Raw genomic sequence first — 18657 nt, forward strand, 5'->3', positions numbered from 1 at the left:
AGGCCACCAGCTGGCCTCTCAGTTTTCACCTGTCCATGTCTTGAGGGCTTGAGGTTGAGTCTTATTCCGTCCTATTAGAAGAAAGAGGCAGTGACTGCAGGCTGCAGGGCTCCCACACACACAGGCCAGAGGTCTCGTGATATCCGCTACAGAGCCAGACATCGTGGATCCTAGACAAATCATAGTTCAAAAATGAAAAAAAGATCTCAAAAATTAAATGTTAAAACTGAGGTTTTCTTTCTTCAAAAATGTCAGTTTAACCCTTTTTTATGGAGCATTTACACAGCACTGCCAAACTGTGATTTGGAGAGAAAGTGTAAATAAAATCTCTGATGGGCTACTTATACACGATAAGAATATGTTAAATATAATCAAACTAATGAAAAATACCCATGTACCATCACTTCAGCATACATGTTTCAGCACTGTGTACCATGGTTGTACCATAAAACCCTTTATCAGAAGCACATATCCTGGGCTGCATATCGATTCAACTTTTAAATTGTTTGCTGGGGAAGAAATAGGAAGAAATGTAAGAATTGTAAGATTTAGTCATCTTTCCACGAAAGGGTGAAGTCAGTCTTTATGCAGTTCAGACTGAAATGTCATTTTGCTTCGCGACTTTTATTTTGTGACTTTGCTTTTAAGAACTGTGGCCATTATTTAGTTTTAAGTTGGAATGACAATATGCTGTTACACATTTACCACATTGCATTAATGCCCTCTGAGCTAGAGAAACAGTTTCTCTCCCATTTTTGGGTCAATTTAAAAGCCTGCATTTTTTCTAAATAGAGTTCAGCTGGTCAAGAGCTGGAAGATAACCCAAGACAGTGGACCCTAGAGAGCACAGCAACTTATACCCAATTACTACAGAGCTTGAAATCCCCTGTCTTCCTTATTAGGGGCTGTGAGAGTGCTGGGTGGGCAGCAAACCAATCTCTTCTCCTCCCCAGACTCCAGATTAGTGATGCGAGCATGCATCTGTCTACTCTTACAAACTCACGCAGTATGTTAACTAAACTGTCATAGGAGACGGTGAGAGAGGGAGAAAATGAACCAGCGTGACTATTTCAGCACCATGGACAGTACTAAACTAAGCAGTGACCAAGTATGTGGATTCTAATGATTTCTCATGCCCGGAGGAGATATAGGTGTCATTTACAATGGCTTCCGCAGACAGCAAACACCAGGTTTTATTACCTACTATGGGGGTTATTGCAAAGTTGTCATCAAACTTTGCCAGGCTGTAGACATACCAGAACCTTAGGCTCCAACTAGAAATGGAGTACAGAGACGGGCACGTGGACTTTGAGCCAACGCCTCTGCTTTTCAAGACTGTAGCCGCACTGAGGTAAAATCAATTTCTGTGTCGTGGGAGCAGAGGAATCGGTTATCTTTGGTATGTAAAAAGCCATACATCACGACAGGATTTATGTTTTTTATTAATAATGAAAAGACATTTGGAAATCGCAGTAAATGCAGCTCAATCCACGATGGACCAGATATTGGTGGCAGTCTGCAAAGCAGAGGCAAATCTAAATCATAATCCCTCCTCTAATCCAAGAGGATTGGGTGCTGGGAGTCACTGCACAGGATGCAACTGAGAGATTGGTTAAGTCTGCTTGTCAGTCATAACATATCTGTCAATCCCTTATCCATTCTGGTTTGAGACAATGAACTGAGCTTCATGTAGCCTGCAGGGCAATTCCCCAGGAACCATGAATTCATATTGACATTATTATCAAAAATATCCACAAAAGTCACAGCCTCGAGACGCACATATGGCTGCCATGTATTATTAAAGCTTTATGCACAGATATTATTCTCGTTAAGATGGACTTATCACGGGCATTGATGCATTTCAGTTGTCAAGCGCCAAGTTCACGCAGCTGTGCAGACCCTGAGCCTGTCGGAGGAGAAGCACTGAAAGTGCAAGAATTCAAAATTAAAAAAAGAAAAAAGAAGCCAAGTCAGAAAACGCCTCTCTTCGTTTGGATCCTGCACTTACTTGTGAGTTGGCGGCCAGCTGTTGCTGCGAGGAGAGAAAGCCGAGTTACCACCCAGGCTGCAAACATCCGCATCACACTATAATCTCCACATGAAGAAGCTCCACACAGAGAATGACTGAAGTCCAAGCTGCCCCTGCAGCTCCGCACCCCGGGACAGGCACGAGTAAAAGGGTCGCAGAGCATGTGACATGCAGCCAGGACGCAAACGAATAATTCTACTACGACCCCGGCATGGAGGATTAGTTTCTTGCTCATATGCACACTGAGGCTACATGAGTTCCAGCTAGTGCCTTACATAATAATTAATCTGACACACACACGCACACACACACGCACACACACACACACACACACAGCACGGCCGCTTCATTTGTCAGAAACAATGTTTCCCAAATGTTGCCACAAAGTGGAGCCGCGTGTCCTTTCTTACCGGACAGGTGCCGCTCCATCAGTGAGCAGTGGTGGCCGCCCGCAGCCTGTCCGACCCGGGCTCAGGCTCCATGATCTCGGCCGCTCAGCTCCTGACCTGTCCTGCCAGCGGCTCCGCGGGGGCGCGCTCCCCCAGCTGGCGCGTGCACGAACAGCAATGATTGGATGGTGTCTCTTTTTTTTTTCCTCCCCCTACATTTACAGGCACGGCAGCTGGTACCTGAAAGGTCTGAACCAAGGGCGAAACTCCGTAGGAGGGAGAGAGAGAGCGCCAGAGAGAGTAAGAGCATTAAAAAAAAGATTCTTCAGAGTAGTTGTTGGGTGGTTCCACCAATTCTTCACTGAGAAGGATGCTGGACACTTGATCGACATTCGTCTCACTGTTTTAGCAGATTTAGAAATGTATTGACTCAAGTGCTCTCAGATCGAATTATTCAAGAGTTTACATGAACTCAAAACAAGTATTGGGAGGTGATCATGTGCATCCATTCGTGCATCTGAGTGACCCTAAGAAATCAACGTATGCATTTGGTACTTATCTCATCAAGCATCCACAACTGTCCCCAACAGTCTCTAACAGTCCCCAATAGTCCTCACAGTTTCCATTGTCCTCAACAGTCCATTCACCCACTCACACACCAGTGGTGGTGGTGGTGCCAAGAAGAGAAGGGCATCTAATCCAATATACAAGAAAACGTATTTTCTGGTCAGACAAGAGCGCTTCACTAAATTAAAATCATGATCTGTTTGTGAAAAGAAACCGTTTTCATAGGTGAGGAACTTAACGGTGAGGTTTCCAAAAATATATAAACATGAGGATATGTTCTAACCGGTTCAAACATGCAATGATTCACTGTCATTTAAATAGATATTTTTACATATTAGGAAAAAAAGACTAATATTACAGGAACTAATCTAAAAAAAATACTCTTTATCAGACCAAAATAGTTTCAAACTTATTTTGTGCGTTCAGATTTATTTTGTTTTTTTCCGGATTTTTCAGTTTCTGTTCCTGTTCTGTTGATTAAAACTCACACAAAGAACAAGTTGCATTTACTATTTTGGTCACAGGTTTCTTAATTTAAAAAAAGTTATATGTACTTTGCAGACCATGAGATAAAAATGAAATTTGCACTCCCCGCAGATTGAAACAGATACACATTTCACTATGCTGCATGATCAGGTTTTCTCAGTTATCTTTCTGTTTGTCTTCTCAACAATTAATGTTCCCGATATATTTGACCAGCTGGCTGCTGCTTGCTTTGCTCAATGGCTTGTTAGTAAAATATCTAGTGATGCAAAATAAGAGCTGCCTGTACGAAAATGTTATTCTTAATATTTTTTCTTTTTTTTTTAATATTGGAGGTATTTAAGGACTTTCTTGTTTCATTTCCTCCCAACATCTAAGCAAAGGGAAGTGAAATTTTGAGGTTGAGGGGGTGGGGTTGTTTGTTACAACGCTTTCTTGTAATAATCATGAAAGGAAGTTACTCAAGTGAAATCAAGTCAAGTTTATTTTTTTATAGTTCAACATGGCCATTGAAATCACCAAAACAATTTCCTGTAAAGGATCAATTACATTCTATTCTATACTTTATCAAAAGACACATATTTACAATACTGTTTCATAAAGAAGGAACAAAGCATGGCAACGCAACAATTTGCAAGATAAAACAAGAGGCTCAAAACAAATATTACCCATGCCTTCATAAAAGAGAAAAATATACCATAATACATATATCAGTGCATTATTTTGTTATATCTGTGATATCATCAGCCAAATGGTAAATGTGTCAACAAATGGTGTCTAGGGACAAGAAAATGAATATTACCCTGGAGTTAAAATGAGGTTAGATAAAACCTTCACTCATCTTATTGTCATAAGATTTGATGTTGTCTGATGAGAGCGCCATTCTCATTCGATTCCAGAACAGCGGTTGAGCTCTTGGGTTTCTTGGCCAGGACAGCACAGACTTCCTGCACAGCCTCCTCCTCAGCTGGAGGTACTTCAGTTTGGGAAACATCTCATCCAACAGGATCAGCACGGCTGCATCCACCTGGTTCAGGTAGAATGAAGAACAGCAATGTATTGGATTGGCTGAGGAGTTTTGAGCCCAAAATGATTGATTCTTTACATTAATGATAAATGTAAGGTGTCACACAAACTAATCATGGTGTTATTTGCTGATGACACCAATCTTTTCTGTTTCAGTACTGATCTGCAATCATTAACAAAGAGGGTCAATATGGAAGTGAAACAAATTGAATGTTTGGCGAAACAGAAAAAAATAATTTTTAAATTTGAAGAAAAACTAAGTTAATGCTTTCTTAGATTAGTAAAAACAAACATGCAAATACATATTCAGATATAGGAGGTTAACATCGAAAAGTAAATTAATCAGATTCCGTGTTGCCATAATAGACAAAACATTTATCCTGAAAATCCCATATTAAACATTTACAAAGCAAACTTTCAAGACGGATCACAATTTCAAATGAGGCAAAACAGGTGCTGGCTCACAAGTCACTCTGTACTTTTCCATAGTTTCACCTTATTTAACGCACTGTGCAGCGGTCTGGGGCAATAACGCATATATTAGTTACTCTACAAAAGAAACCAATAGGGATCATTAATGGAACAGGCTATAGGGATCACACAAATTCATTATTTTTGGAGTCAAAAATAAAAAAAAATGTTGTGATCTGGTAGAATTGCAAACAGCACAAATAATATTTCAAAGCAACAAAAAACCAACTTGCTATCAGGGAATATTCAAAAATGATTCATTGAGAGAAAAGTTTATAATCTAAGGGGGCAATATATTTTTAAGACTAGTAATGTACGCACACAAAGGACTAAGTTTTGTATTTGTGTGCAAAACTCTTGAACTTGATTGTGGACCTCAACAGATGTCCAAACAAACAACTGATTAAAAAGATGTATAGATAAATAATTTTGAGGAAAATTAGTACGATTTAATAACTTATACTTCTTCCCACTCCTTTTCGGACATGCAACCTGATTATAGTGTTTTGCTGTTCTGCGGTTATTTATTCAGCTTGTTTGGTGAGCTATCTTTTGGTTGATTGGTGTGAACTGTTTATTTGTTTTTGCACATGTTAAAACTGAAATAAATAAAATAAATAAGAAGATGTGATATAAAAGCAGAGGAGTCATGGTGAGTCTGTTCTCAATAGGAAATAAGTATCAGAGTTATTTTGATAAATACTTGCTTATCCTTCATCACTACACATAAATTCCGGGTGACCAGCACAGCTTTAACCACCAAGGCGGTCTGCAGGGCACATACAAGGTCAAAAATATCAATAAAAGCTTAATAAACAAAACAAAAAAACAACTAAAATGTATCTTAAAGAGAGCAGGAATGCACTGTAAAGGAATGAATTCAATACCTAGTTTATAAATATGTGTCTGATAACAGTAATGAACAGCGGAACAGCAGGAGTTTTTACTAATACATTAAAAAGACAAAATCATGATCGACCATGTGTAAATCAGGTCATTTTTCCCTGAGTTTGAATGAAGCCACTTCAGGCAGCAGGTTTTTGATTAAAAATGTCCCGGTTGTGATGGTTGATATGAGAATGTACAAAAAGATGAAGACTGACACCATTAAAAAAACATGAAAACAGAAACGGTAGTTCCATTCACCTTCTCATCCAGGAGCCTTTGCTGAACCATGAAAAAGGCCTGTCGAATCACTCCAGGCATGGCTTCACTTCCATTGGCGCCCTTCGACAGCACAAACACGGTCTTCTGGCTGTTGTGGACGGCATTATGTAGATTATCGATGCAGGAGAGTCCAGGGATCCAGTCTCTTTCTTCCAAGCAGACACAGAATCTCCTGTGGCCCGAGTTTTCCAGGCGGAGGGTTAACTCGTTGTAAACCCAGTCCCGCACGGCCTGGTTGCTTGTGTCAAACACCACAAAGGCATCGTAAAGATATCTGGAATTCAAACCCGCCAGCTGGGAGTAGCCTTTGTGTCCTGCCCAGAGCACCTGCATGCAATACCACATATCCCAGCCGTAGAGGTGCTTCAACAGAGGAAGAACGGTGAACATCGCAGCAAAGAAGAAGCAGACAAGGAAGGCCGAGCTGCCGTAAATGTCCTGGCAGGAACGCTGGTCAATGGACAGGATACTCTGGCCTTGCTGAGACTCGGGAAATCCGCAAAGCACTTGTGTGGTCAAATGAGGGATATTCAGTGGTGTGGTACGCAGGAAGTCAGCGAACCAGGAAGAGTCACAGTCACATTTGAACGGGTTGACGTGCAGGGTGAGATCCCGAAGGCCGCTGCCATTTTTAAAGGGGGCAGGGAGACGCTGGTGGTTCAACTCTTTGATCTGATTATGGCTGAGATACAGAGATTGTAAGGAGTCCGCCTTACTGAAGAAATCCTCAGGAATGAAACTGACGTGGTTGTGACTGAGGTCCAGGACAGAAAAATTGGCTCCAAATTCTGTTTCCCTTGGAGGCAAAAAATAAAGAAAGTTGTTACTCAAGTTTAGATGGCAGAGACTGCCGAGTACCGAGATGTTCTGCCATGGAAAATATTCCAGCTTATTGTTGCCGATTGTGAGGCCTTCGATGCTTCCTGGGAGGTTACACAGCACTTCAGGGGAGACTGACTTCAGGTGATTGTTGGAGATGTCCAGGTAAATGAGGTTTGTCAGGTTTTGGAAGAAATGAGTGTACTTGCTTTCAGACTGCCACAACACGTCGAGATGATTTCCACTGAAGTAGAGGTACTTCAATGAATTGCTGATTAGTCGTTGATCTACTCTCATCCCAATGCCATTGTTGGCCATACCGAGGACTTCCAGGCTGATCAGATTTTGAAGAAACTCAAAACGATGGCCCATGCCCCGCATTTGGAAATGAAACTCATTGTTGCTAATATCCAAAACCTTCAGAGTGGATTTGAGTTCACTGAACGCTTCCCTATAATACAAGTCAAGCCTGTTATATGACAAGTTAAGAAATGTCACTTTATTCAAGTTAATAAACAGCCCTCCCTTTATTGCCTGGTTCATATAATTGAAGGAAAGGTCTAAACAAACAACATTGTCCATGTTTAAAAACATTTCCTTGTAAAGGAAGAGAATATCGTTCTGAGAGAGGTCCAATATGAGCTCATTTTGGCAAACCCGCTGTCTAAAGTCCCAGAGTGTACACACATAGGATAAATTCGTACGGAGGTCACAATCATTGCTCGGAATGTCCGACATATTGTACTTCAATACTTCCAGGACATTTGATTGGTCGGATTCCCAGACATTACTTTCTGCTGAGGCTTCTCGATCTCTGAAAATAACTGGCTGATCATGGTGACTCCCTGAATACAGGTTGCGGGTGCGACAGCTTCCCCGTGCCACCAGCTGAGACGAGGAATTTGAGCATTGTGGCAGAAAATTAAGCATGTTTTGAGAAAGGTCAATATATACCAGTGACGGAAATTCTTTGACAAAAGTCAAGTCTGAAGAATTAATAAAATTCATCCTTAATTCCAATTTTTTCAAGTTTCCAAGTTGAGACAGGACTTTGAGGCTCTCTTTTGAAAGGGTGCGAAAGAAATTACCGCTCAGAAGAAGGTTTTCGAGACGCGACATGTTGCTGATGTGTGGGGACAGGATCAGTTCCTCAAATGTGATTAATGGCTCATAGTTGTAGATGAGACTGATCCATGTGAGGCTCCTGAGCTCCCCAAAGAAGGTCCCATTCTGAATTGCACATGCCAGGAGGTTGTCAGAGATGTCCAATCTCTGTAAACGGACTAAAGGGGTGAACAGCCCCTGTGGGAATGTTCTCAAAGAGTTACCCCGAAGGCTCAGGAAAAACAGAGAGCTGTTCGCTGCAAAAAATGAGTTTGGGTGCAGCGCGAGGGGGAGATTTTTTGGGCACGGGAAGCAAGGCCTCGCCGCATGGTCACAGCGCTGGCAGTTCCATTCCAAGTTCAAATGCTCGAGGCGAGTCAGGTTGGAAAATGCTCCTTCTGAGACCTCCGTGATTGTATTCTCTCTTAAATCCAGGTGTTCCAGCAGAGGTGGCAATCCCCTCGGGACAGCTGTTAAATTATTGTATCCCAACCACAGAACTTTGAGTTTTGGCAGATGTCTGAACACCTCCTCACCGATGTAAAAGGACTGGTTACAGGGGTTCGTATCAAAACAGTTGCTTGAGAGGCGGAGCGTTTCTAGATCTGGAGTACCTAAATGGCGGCTGATATTGAAGATGCTATTGGTCTGTAGATCGAGAAACTTGAGGCTCTCGGGTAACCGCGGTATGGAGGTGAGGCTGTTTCCCGACAGATACAGATTTTCGAGCTTGTGTAGGCTCTTGAAAGCATCTTTGTGAATCTTCATTTTGCAATGGCGGTCGTTCAGGGCTCGCATTTTACCCGGTAGACAATTTTCCATGATTTTAATGGTGTGGAGGTTGGGTAGACCATCAAAGGCATGCTCTTGCACTAGATGTATCTTAGTCCAACTCAAATCGATCGACTCTACAGAGTGGGACTTGATGGGGCGGATATAGGTAAGTGGTCGTGCTCTGCAGTTCACAAATGTGACGTTCTCATCAGTGTCACATGGGAAAAACTTCAGATTGGTGGTCCTCATCAAAGGGAGAAGGTGACTAAAAATGAAGAGATTTCTCACCAGAGCCTGAAAAAAAGGAACCAAATATGCATCAGTTACTCTATTAATAGCTTTTTTTTTTTTTTAAACCTCTGACAAGGTTGCATAATCATCCTCGTTTGTCTGTTAACAAAATATCTCACAAACTAATGAGTGGATCGTCATTAGAATTGGTACACAGGTGCATTTGGATGAAAGGAAGAACCCATTACATTTTGGCAGTGATCCAGATCAAATCCTGGATTCTAGATGCGGAATATGTATCATTTCCCTGTGTCCATGTCTACCCTAAGAGGAGGTAAGAAATCTCTCTGATTGCTCTTGTTTTTCTTCAGACACAACCAGTGATCAACATTTTTTTGTGTGCAAAGAGTGACATGACAAATTTTATTTTTTTTTTTTTTAAAAGAAGCCATTTCACATACAATATAATCATATAACTAACAATCAGCTACAGTAAAACATGGACCGACCGACATTTCACTTCATGGTTTTGATTCCATTTCTATTTAAATCGACCACATTTCTAATAGTAATGAAAGATACTGGTTTACTTACCATTGCAGGGAGAGAATGAAGCTCAAAAAGCAGATGAGGATATAGATGAATTTACCTTGAGCACAGGTGTACGGAACACAAACTAAGACGGGTCTGAAATGTCTGTGCAGCAACGAAGAAAGGATTCATTTATGGAGAAGTGAAAGAGTGAAGCCACCACAGCTGAAACCGGCAAATCATGTGACGCAGATCCGATTCCTCGGGGAGGAATCAAAGGCAGGTATCATGTGTGGTGAGAGGGATGCAGAGTCTCAACTCCAACTCAGAATACAAACCAAAAACCTCCATGACATCCTCCTCTGACAGTAAATTACAAATTGGGGGATTTTCCATCACTGGACAAGGCTGGCTAACTTCCTTAATTCAGTTATAGTTCTACAGAAAAGGAAGTGTGTGTGTGTGAGTGTGTGTGTGTGTGTATATAGATATATGTATACAAAAAAAATCACAACACCGCAGGTTGTACTTTCAAGCAATTTAATAAGTGCACATTGTTGAGCAGTGTCGTTACTAGAAAAAAAAGAAAATCAAAGAATAACTCAAATCTAAACAAGACTGATTATTTCATTCAAACCAAACCAAACACACACTGAAGCCCTTTAAATACTGTATGTAAGGATTGCAGTAAAAGTATCAACGCAGTGTTTTCTTTTTAACTTGAAGGCAAATATGCTCCTCTTCATCAAGTGAAAAATAAACGTGGAGATCAGTAAAGTTTTGGTAAGAAAGCACTTCGAGGCTGCAGCTTTGGTTTCTCGTTGTCCCCAAAACAGGAATATACTATCTTCATCATGGAGTAGTGTGTGGCTGATGCAATATCAGCATTTATCTGGAAGTTTCCATCACGGTTTCAAGTGCTGAATTATCCAAAGAGCAACATTCATGAAGCCATCCGATTCGGCATCGACCTTGGACAGAGAGTGGTTGTTCCCCGGGTACCACAGCAACCTAAACAACACAAACGAGACCATGATGAGAAGACATTCAGCTGTACGATCGAATCCTGCTTCTCGGGAGGCTGCTGACCGGACTGGGATCTGCTTCGCTTTCAGCGCCTTGTAGTATTCGATTCCTTGCTTGTTCGGTACGCGCTTGTCATCTTCCCCCAAACTGAGCAGCACTGGTGTTCGTACCTACGTGAGAGATTAAAGGTGGATTACCGCACAACGCTGACTCACCGACACGCACTCACTCTGTGAGCTGTAAAGTAAACGTGTACCTGGGCGACGTATTTAATTGGGGACTTGCTCAACATGCGTCCCCACAATTCCGGGTCGGGGAGAGAGTCTGGGCTGTAGTCGAAGCCGGCCTCGACCACGCACCTGGAGAAACAACAACAGGTCAAACCAGATGTCAGCACGGATTGCGTTCGGGTCCTCGTCAATGATGCGACAGTGGAGCACAGGAGTTAAGAGGCAGGAGCGTCCGTTTCCACAAGTTATTATATTATGCGATCGTTGTTAATGAAGCAGTTTCAACAATTTCAATGGGTAGAAAAATAAAATCTGCTGCCTTAACTCATGATCAGTGCACAGCAGAAGTACATAAATCCCCGCGGAAAGTCAGCTGAGAGTCCAACGTTTAAATATCTAACTAGTTCTCAGTATCGTTGCACCAATGGAAACTTCCAACAGTTCAGATTTCTAAAAGAGAAACTAAAGAAGGAACTGAGTGCGAAAACAGGCAGTATAGCGTTTGTTCAAATCCTTCATATGTCTAAATTTAGTGGGGCTTGAAGGGATTGTAAATAAGGGACGTAAACATTTATACACGCGTGTCAGACCTGTATCTAAGACACTTGGGAAATAAAATAGGATTTGCGTGTAATAAAGATAAATTAAGACCTACCAGTCTGGGATGTCGGTGCTGCCGATCATTGAGGCCAGATTGATGACGGGGTTCCGAGTCACGCAGGCCTTGTAGAAGCCAGGATACTGGCCAATCAGGTGACAGGCCAAGAAACCCCCGTGAGAGCCCCCGGAAACTGCCACTTTCTGCGTGTCGTAGTCTCCACTGTTCAGGACACTCTCCACAGCAAACTGGTGGGACAAAATACAATTAATGTAGAAAATCTGACATCGAGAGGAGGTAGAGTTATAAACCTCCAGCCATTTAGCGCTATTAAGGTACATTCTTCCCATTAAGCCATTCAGATTAAAAACAAGTACGCAACATTCCTTTGACCGACCGAATCGATCCCGAGTGATTCAGTGTGGCTGTAAACTTCTAACAGATCTTCAAGATGTATAGTGTAGGAGTTAGGTCTTACTTGTACATCTCGAACATCCTGAGTGCCTATATTGCCCGGTAATGAGAAGATATTGTCCTGACCGAACCCAATAGACCCACGGTAGTTCACTGGAAACGCAGAGCAGACATTTAGTAAACTGGAGAAACACAGATAATGACATCTCTTTTCCATACTAATGTATTCATAATCAGAAAATGAGCTTTGGGAAGAAAATTTGACAATCTGCAACAACCTGGGCTAGTGGCTTCACACTGATAGAAAAACTGACTCTTGTGATGCTGTCTGTGGTTTCCACCATGTCTCATCTGATTCAGCTGCTACTTCCTTTGTGAAACAACTAAATCACACTGTCCTGCACACAAGCTTCGTGAGATGAAGAAGAAGCACGAAAGCCATAAAACATGAAGTATGGATTGAAAACCTGGCTGCAGCTTTTTTTTTTTTAGCATGTACACTCGAAGTACCATCTCAAGCTTTTTATATTCTGAGAGCTATTTATTCATAGAACTAATTTCCACAGATAACAAGTGAATGTGCCTTTTTCAGATGTGAAAGCTGTCCACACAAAAACACATATCTGGATAATAGCTTGTAGACTTTTTCAGCCCTTCGAAAAAAGAGGCCATATCTTTGATTTGGAGAGAGACTGTGTCCCAGCAAAAGGAGTCACGTCAGCACTTTGAAACGGGACTCACCCAGCAGCACCGCAAAGCCCATCCTGCACAGCACCGAGCAGGACAGGAGCCAATCAGCTACGATCACAGAGTGAGGACCACCTGAGGAAAGACACAAATCACACACACGGTCTGTATGGAAACCTGTTTAAGAGGCATCAGGAATTACTGTGGTGAACTAATCGACTATCAGTTCTGTGACGAAACGGCATTCTTGGTTTGTCAGGGTATGGTCAAGCAGTTTGCTGCTGAGGGCGCCATCGTCATGGCAACCCCTCTGTCGGCAACGTCAACCCTATTTGTGATTGCGACTGAACAGAAACCGATCCAAACAGATATTAATCCCTAAAAATAAACTCATATGGGATTATTTCTGCACGTTAGCAACTTTCAATGAAGAACATTTACAGTATGACTTTTTTACTTTGTTACACAATTATACAACAATATCTGTTTATTGTTTTGAGAGGCGAAAGACTGACATAATCTATTAAAAAAAAAAAAAACAACAACAATAGTTAGAGGAACCAACCGTGAGGAATGACGATGAGAGGCAGCTTCACCTCATCTTTAACCTCCTTTGGTTTGATCAGCAATGCTTCAAAATCCAGGCCGGCTGGGAAACAATCAAAATCATTTCAATTCTGTTGACTCACATGTGGCTTTATGTCAATAAAGTCAAGTTTAAAGGGTCTGATTCAGGTAAATCAATTCAGACTTGTTATACACGAAGAGGACTAGAGGTGAATACAGAGAAAAATAAAAAATGTTCCTACATGTGCATCAATTTTGAATGGGATCATTTTGTGTAAAGATGGCTGACGATTATTTTAATTAATCACACTAACATGGCGGGAATTATTATAATCATGCTCATCGTGATGATTGTACATTTGAATAAACTCTTAAAAATAGAACCAATATTACCAAAGTTAACCACAGAAATGAAGGCAATTCAAGATATTGAAATACAAACCATGATAAATTCCATCTTAGACGTCTCGAAACAACAATAAAAATAATCTGTCAGACATTTGTTGATGCAAGTCTGGAGTTATGTTCTGGGTCCGCTTGCAGGTGCACTTGTCTGAAGTTTGAGATGTTTTTGGCTTTATAAAGACTCTTCGTGAACAAAATGCATCAAATTAAAAGGAGAAAAAAATGTAAATTTCTGGTTGATTCCAAGTTATCGCCAATGTTTCAAATCGTAAGAAAGTCAAGAGTGACCAGAGCTGTAATAGTCCAGCTCGGATGACTTTCACATCATTTTTGAGAAGCGGTGTTTCATGAGACACAAAGACAATGGGATTCATGATTCAGTATATATAACAACTTAATATGAAAGCAGAAGCGAGTTTACATTGTGTATTCGATACTGCAAAAATTACTTTTTCCTTACGGTATTTGCTGTTGTCTTGCTCTGGAGGAGGAGTGAAAGTCAGAATCTGCCAGTGAATATCTGGCAGTGTCTGAGAGTCTTCCAGAGTGACCCAGAGCAGTTCGTCCTGGGAGTCTCTGCCTGGAAGGAAAGCCACCCTCTGGACAAAAGACACAGTGATTCCTTCAATATATTCAAATTAAAATGCTTCCCATGCTGCACCACAAGTCATAGTGAAATATACACTGTGTGTGATGAAAGAAACGGATTTTCTTGGGCAAAGACTATAATTAAAAGTCAGTGATGGTACCAGACTTGGAGGGCAGTTGGGAGACGAGCAGCTGACCACCATCAGGTCTCTCTCAATGCTCAGCAGACTCCAGCTGCCAACATCAGACTCTGCAGAGACAAACGGCACCGTTCACGCGAGCTGAAATAAACGCACCCAAATGGCCGTGGAACAGCCGACTACTGCACCAAATGAAGGAAGCCAAGTTGATGCTGTGACTCACTTGCAGTCAGAGAAGTGACGGCCCCGGTGCTGATATCCACCATCAGAAGATCCTACAAAGCCCCCGGACAAACAAAGAGAGTGATTCTCGGTTGAATATAAAATGTGAGCTGGATAAATGCAAAATCGAAAACCAATCTGTTCGATTTCCTTCATCTTCAATGAGCTTGGACTCACATTCCGGCTGCGCTGAGGACCAGCCATGATAACACGCTGACTATCAGCCGACCAGCACCGAGGAGACAACTGAAAACTGTATATACCAGTGAAACCATCTGTAAAGACACGCAAGACAAAGCAAGGAGATTTTGTTTCATTTATATAGGTCCAGGCTTTTTTAATTAGAAAATAGAACCAAGTTGAACAAGGTTACCCTCTCCAGGTCGATTCACCACATCCACCACCACCGAGGTCTTCTTCGTATACCAGTCGTACTGAAAGAAAGAAAAGCATGCAAGCATATCTCTTTAGAACAAAAACACCGAGCAGAAATTCCGTATTTGTGTGGAAACAATTACTCTGACCAGGAGATTTTGAGAGTGAACCTATTTGATGTTAGAAAAAGGAAGTTCATGTCTTACCATGCAGAGCTTGCTGCACTGCATGTGTGGCCCAAACACGGAACATTCCAGGTAGACAATGCGGCATTGGTCCGGGCTCAGCCTCGGGGAGCACACCGAGCTGCTGCCTGATGAGAGCTGCTCTGATGGACACCAAGAAAACAAACACGTACGTCAGCGATCCTCAGGAGCTGTGGACATGATACACTATGACTGTAATGAAGGATTCTGGAGTGAGATAATAATCTATGTGTTGCACTGATGGCTGGACTTGAATGTGTGAGTGGATGTGAGTGAACAAATGAAGTGCATTAAGAGACGATCTGTGGGGAATGTGAGAGGAACAAGTAGTGTCTTACCACACTTCCCACCAGTCAGATCCACATAAAACAAAGCCGACCTGGCACAGAACAGAAAGAGGAGTAAGATACAGGAGTGGCAAACCGATACCAGAGTGGCAGGAATAGTCTGTAGAAAATGGCTGTGTGTAACTGTAATCACCTCCTGTTTGGGCAGTACTTGAGGCCCATTCTGAATGGTTCATGCCACCACCCGATGAAAACCACCCCGGTGTCTCCTGGAGCCCAGAATGCCTGCAGAAGTAGAAATTAACTAGAAATCCGTACCAACAGAAAATATGTGTTGGACAAACCTGTCCAGGTGAGATATCTTCCGGCACGCCTTCCAGCACGGAGACAAAGTCTCCCTCGATGTCTAAAATACAAAGCACCGGACAGCTCTTCCCAACTAAAGCCTCTCCCCAGTCCTCATGGAAGACAAACTGCTCCCCCTGCAGGAAAAAAAGTGAAAATGCTCAAGCGCAATCACAAAGAATTGTTTTGTGTCTAATAAAACAAAAAAGCCGCTTACTTTAACCGTGTCCTTCTTCCCCGCTCTCATGCTCTCCTCCTCATCTCCAACAGAAGAGAGTTCTGGTGGTTCAGTCTGCAAAGTCACAAGTAACCAAACAAAAGGGAGTTACAGTCCAACAGTCATTTTCTCTTTCGACAATGTTCCTATTAATCTGCGGAGAATGTGGATCCACTATAAAATACAATCACATCAGTTGGGTCTGTGCTCTCATGATCACATTGCACCAGGTACTTTTCAGGCTTTCTGCTCTCGAAAAGAAAAATACCGTACATTCAAACAAAGTGAAACCATTCTAAACCTCCCAAGTAAACCATGATATTTCTGATTCAAAACATTCCTGTTTGTCAAATGTATCGACCGTAGATATGCACAATCACTATCCACTTCCTTCAGCTACAAAATAATGTGATCCAGAACATCTGTGCCACAGTTTCAGCATTTATTACATTATTAATACTTTTGCTTGAGATTACCTAAGAGCTCTTATTTTAATCTGTATGTTCATTTTTTTGAACTTATGAAGATGTTGTTAAAAGGCTTTATACTAACCAGAGTTTCTAATACACTGCTTAACAGGTAGATGTTAATAGGGTGGCCAAAATAATTAGTTTTAATATTATATATATCCCAGCTCAACACCACTAGAAACTACAATCTCAAATGTGAACATACATTTCAAATAAATCCTCACTGGCTCTCTCAAGTAAAACTGACCTGATATACCTTAGTAAATGGTTAAATGTTGACAGAGCTGTTGCACTGGATCAATATATCTCACAAAGTGACCTGTGAGTGCAAATTCTCCATTTAGTTGAAGTGTTTGGAGTGATTCCATTTTCTTAGAATTTTCTGGATGAACTTTGACAAAGAACCAAACAGAGACATTTTTCAAACAATATACGGCTCTATGCATGTGTTTACAGTAAAGGTTGGGAGGTTATGTACTATACTAAATCTATTATTCACAAAATGTTGAGTTTAAAAAGAGCCGGAACTGAAGTAGAACTTTTGCTTTATGATCTTACGTGGTGAGTTTTTATGGACAAACCTGGAAAAAAGACTCAGCCTTGGGTCTCTTCTTCTCTGCCACATACAGGAGGTGAGTTTCGGAGTGAGACCACACCAACGAGCCAAACTGCTCTGAGGATTGAAAACAGAGAGTGATTAACATATGTAGAGAGGCAAAGCTTCAAATACGGTTATTTTTAAAGCTTAAAGTTGCATGTATACAACCCACCGTCGTCATAGACTTTGCCGTGTTTCTTCAGGGCTGTTAGATTGATGCTTCTCATCTTGATGTTTTTACTCCAGATCTGAAGAGATCAGAAAAGAAAGGCTAAAGAGTTCAGAGTTCACTTTTTAAAAACACAAGATGAACGGAATATATTTTCGAGGGACTGAACAAACAAGCCCGTACCTCCAGAAACTGTTTGTCTTCTCCTTTGACCGAGCACTCTCTGACAACGGCCTTCATTTCACCAGAAGGAGAATCCTTACTGCGTACCCTAGCATTGGATGAACATACGAAGAGGTGTTGTGGAGCTTGATCAGGTCAGCATGGACAAGGTTATGGTAACGGACGTGGTTTACATACTCTCCCTTGATCTCGGTGCAGTTTCCTGAAGGTCCAGAGTAGACCACTGACTTATCGTCATGGAAGACAATGTACTGCCTGCAAAACTTGACGTGTTCATTCCTCTCGAGATCGCACTGACTCCATTCTGCAGAATGAGACGATTATATTTAGCTGAATGAGAATCCCACATTGTTGAATAATCAGAAAAGTTAAGCGTGACATAGGTGCTCTCCTACCTGTATAGATGTTGCTGTATTTGCCTCCATACTGGGAGGTGATGACTGGTCCCACATCTGCTCTGCTCAGTGAGGGGAAGAGGCTGAGCTCCCTGTACAGCCTGGATATGTCCTCTGGGTTGGAAACCACCTGACAGCACGCAGCAGACACACTCACGCCACGTTTTGATGGTGATACGAGTCTTCTGACAGTTAACAAAGCCCTGTTCATTTCCTGCAGAGGTCAGCCTCCAGAGCCAAAGTTACCACAAATTACAACTGAAGTCCGCCGAGAAGCTCTTTCAGCTTAAAGGGATAGGAAATTCAGTCGTAGCTGCACGCCAAATCGATAATAGAGCTTGAATAACACGACATTTGACGGATTTAATGGTCTGGACAGGAAGTCGCTCCGGTGTTTCGGGGTAATTGGTTTCTCTGTCAGCTGGTGACCGTCAGTTGTTTCTGCTAGTAGAAGCATAAGTTAAAAACTGTCAGGTGTCCTGGCGAACGCCGTTTAACCGAATTTACAATAGAGTTTCACAGTGCCGCACTTTTAATGAGTCACTTTTTAAACCGTGTAGTTAATAGCGGCCACGACGAACGATAAAGGAAGTTGTACACCAGTTAACATGGAAATCAGTTAATCCGAAACACCGGCAGCTGACAGCGAGAAAGCTTCCTCAGTCTGCTAGCTTTACTTTAAATCTGCCTCAATTACAACAACAGTGAGTCAGTGACAGCGCAAAAAACCTACAGTGAAAGCCAGGCGTCAGTTTCAAAACTGTCTTTAGGTGCAAGTGAAGTGAAATCAGTTCGTTAAGGAAGTTACACTTTACCTGTGACGCCATAGTACGAACTGAGTGTGTCGCCAGTGGTCTGCAGATAGCAAGCTGGCGGTGACACAATGGAGCAGGTGCAGTACAAAGTTACCATTTCCGGCCGTGGTTATCAAAATATAACTAAGC

General features: G+C 41.9%; 2 protein-coding genes across 4 annotated transcripts; both read right to left on the minus strand.

The window, feature by feature from the left end:
• Window positions 1-3930: 3930 nt before the first annotated feature.
• Window positions 3931-9758, minus strand: tlr9 (toll-like receptor 9). Its single transcript, XM_080468740.1, has 3 exons — window positions 9655-9758; window positions 6112-9123; window positions 3931-4495 (listed from the first exon to the last, which is right to left on the minus strand). Exons 1-3 carry the CDS (start codon window positions 9655-9657, stop codon window positions 4289-4291), a joined length of 3222 nt encoding a protein of 1073 aa, XP_080324866.1. The 5' UTR covers window positions 9658-9758; the 3' UTR covers window positions 3931-4288.
• A 358-nt stretch (window positions 9759-10116) lies between these two features.
• Window positions 10117-18608, minus strand: LOC308113173 (acylamino-acid-releasing enzyme-like). Of its 3 annotated transcripts, none has more exons than XM_080469210.1 (23): window positions 18529-18608; window positions 17714-17843; window positions 17496-17622; window positions 17319-17406; window positions 17139-17214; window positions 16950-17041; window positions 15899-15973; window positions 15681-15818; window positions 15530-15621; window positions 15388-15428; window positions 15050-15171; window positions 14842-14902; window positions 14646-14743; window positions 14470-14521; window positions 14268-14356; window positions 13979-14117; window positions 13112-13195; window positions 12601-12681; window positions 11924-12012; window positions 11503-11693; window positions 10874-10976; window positions 10681-10787; window positions 10117-10602 (listed from the first exon to the last, which is right to left on the minus strand). In XM_080469210.1, the coding sequence occupies exons 1-23, from the start codon at window positions 18538-18540 to the stop codon at window positions 10497-10499; spliced, it is 2193 nt and encodes a 730-aa protein (XP_080325336.1). In that variant the 5' UTR covers window positions 18541-18608; the 3' UTR covers window positions 10117-10496. The 3 variants fall into 3 exon arrangements, with proteins under 3 accessions (XP_080325336.1, XP_080325335.1, XP_080325337.1); XM_080469209.1 differs by having other exon boundaries at window positions 17714-17941; window positions 18529-18576; XM_080469211.1 differs by lacking the exons at window positions 17496-17622; window positions 17714-17843; window positions 18529-18608 and having other exon boundaries at window positions 17139-17237.
• Window positions 18609-18657: the final 49 nt, after the last annotated feature.

This window comes from Lipophrys pholis, assembly GCF_963383615.2.
Source record: "Lipophrys pholis genome assembly, chromosome: 8".
Classification (NCBI taxonomy): domain Eukaryota; kingdom Metazoa; phylum Chordata; class Actinopteri; order Blenniiformes; family Blenniidae; genus Lipophrys; species Lipophrys pholis.

What these genes read in the sequence shown, in the direction of transcription:
- tlr9 (XM_080468740.1), bottom strand. An exon ending in AAAGGCTCCTGGATGAGAAG is followed by an intron (nt 4,496 to 6,111) that starts GTGAATGGAACT and finishes TACCTGAACCAG; the next exon opens with GTGGATGCAGCCGTGCTGAT.
- LOC308113173 (XM_080469209.1), bottom strand. Translation starts at nt 17,924, where the DNA reads ATGAACAGGGCTTTGTTAACTGTCAGAAGACTCGTATCACCATCAAAA. An exon ending in TGCACCGAGATCAAGGGAGA is followed by an intron (nt 17,407 to 17,495) that starts GTATGTAAACCA and finishes ATCCAATGCTAG; the next exon opens with GGTACGCAGTAAGGATTCTC. An exon ending in GCAAGACAACAGCAAATACC is followed by an intron (nt 13,196 to 13,978) that starts GTAAGGAAAAAG and finishes ATTGTTTCCCAG; the next exon opens with CCGGCCTGGATTTTGAAGCA.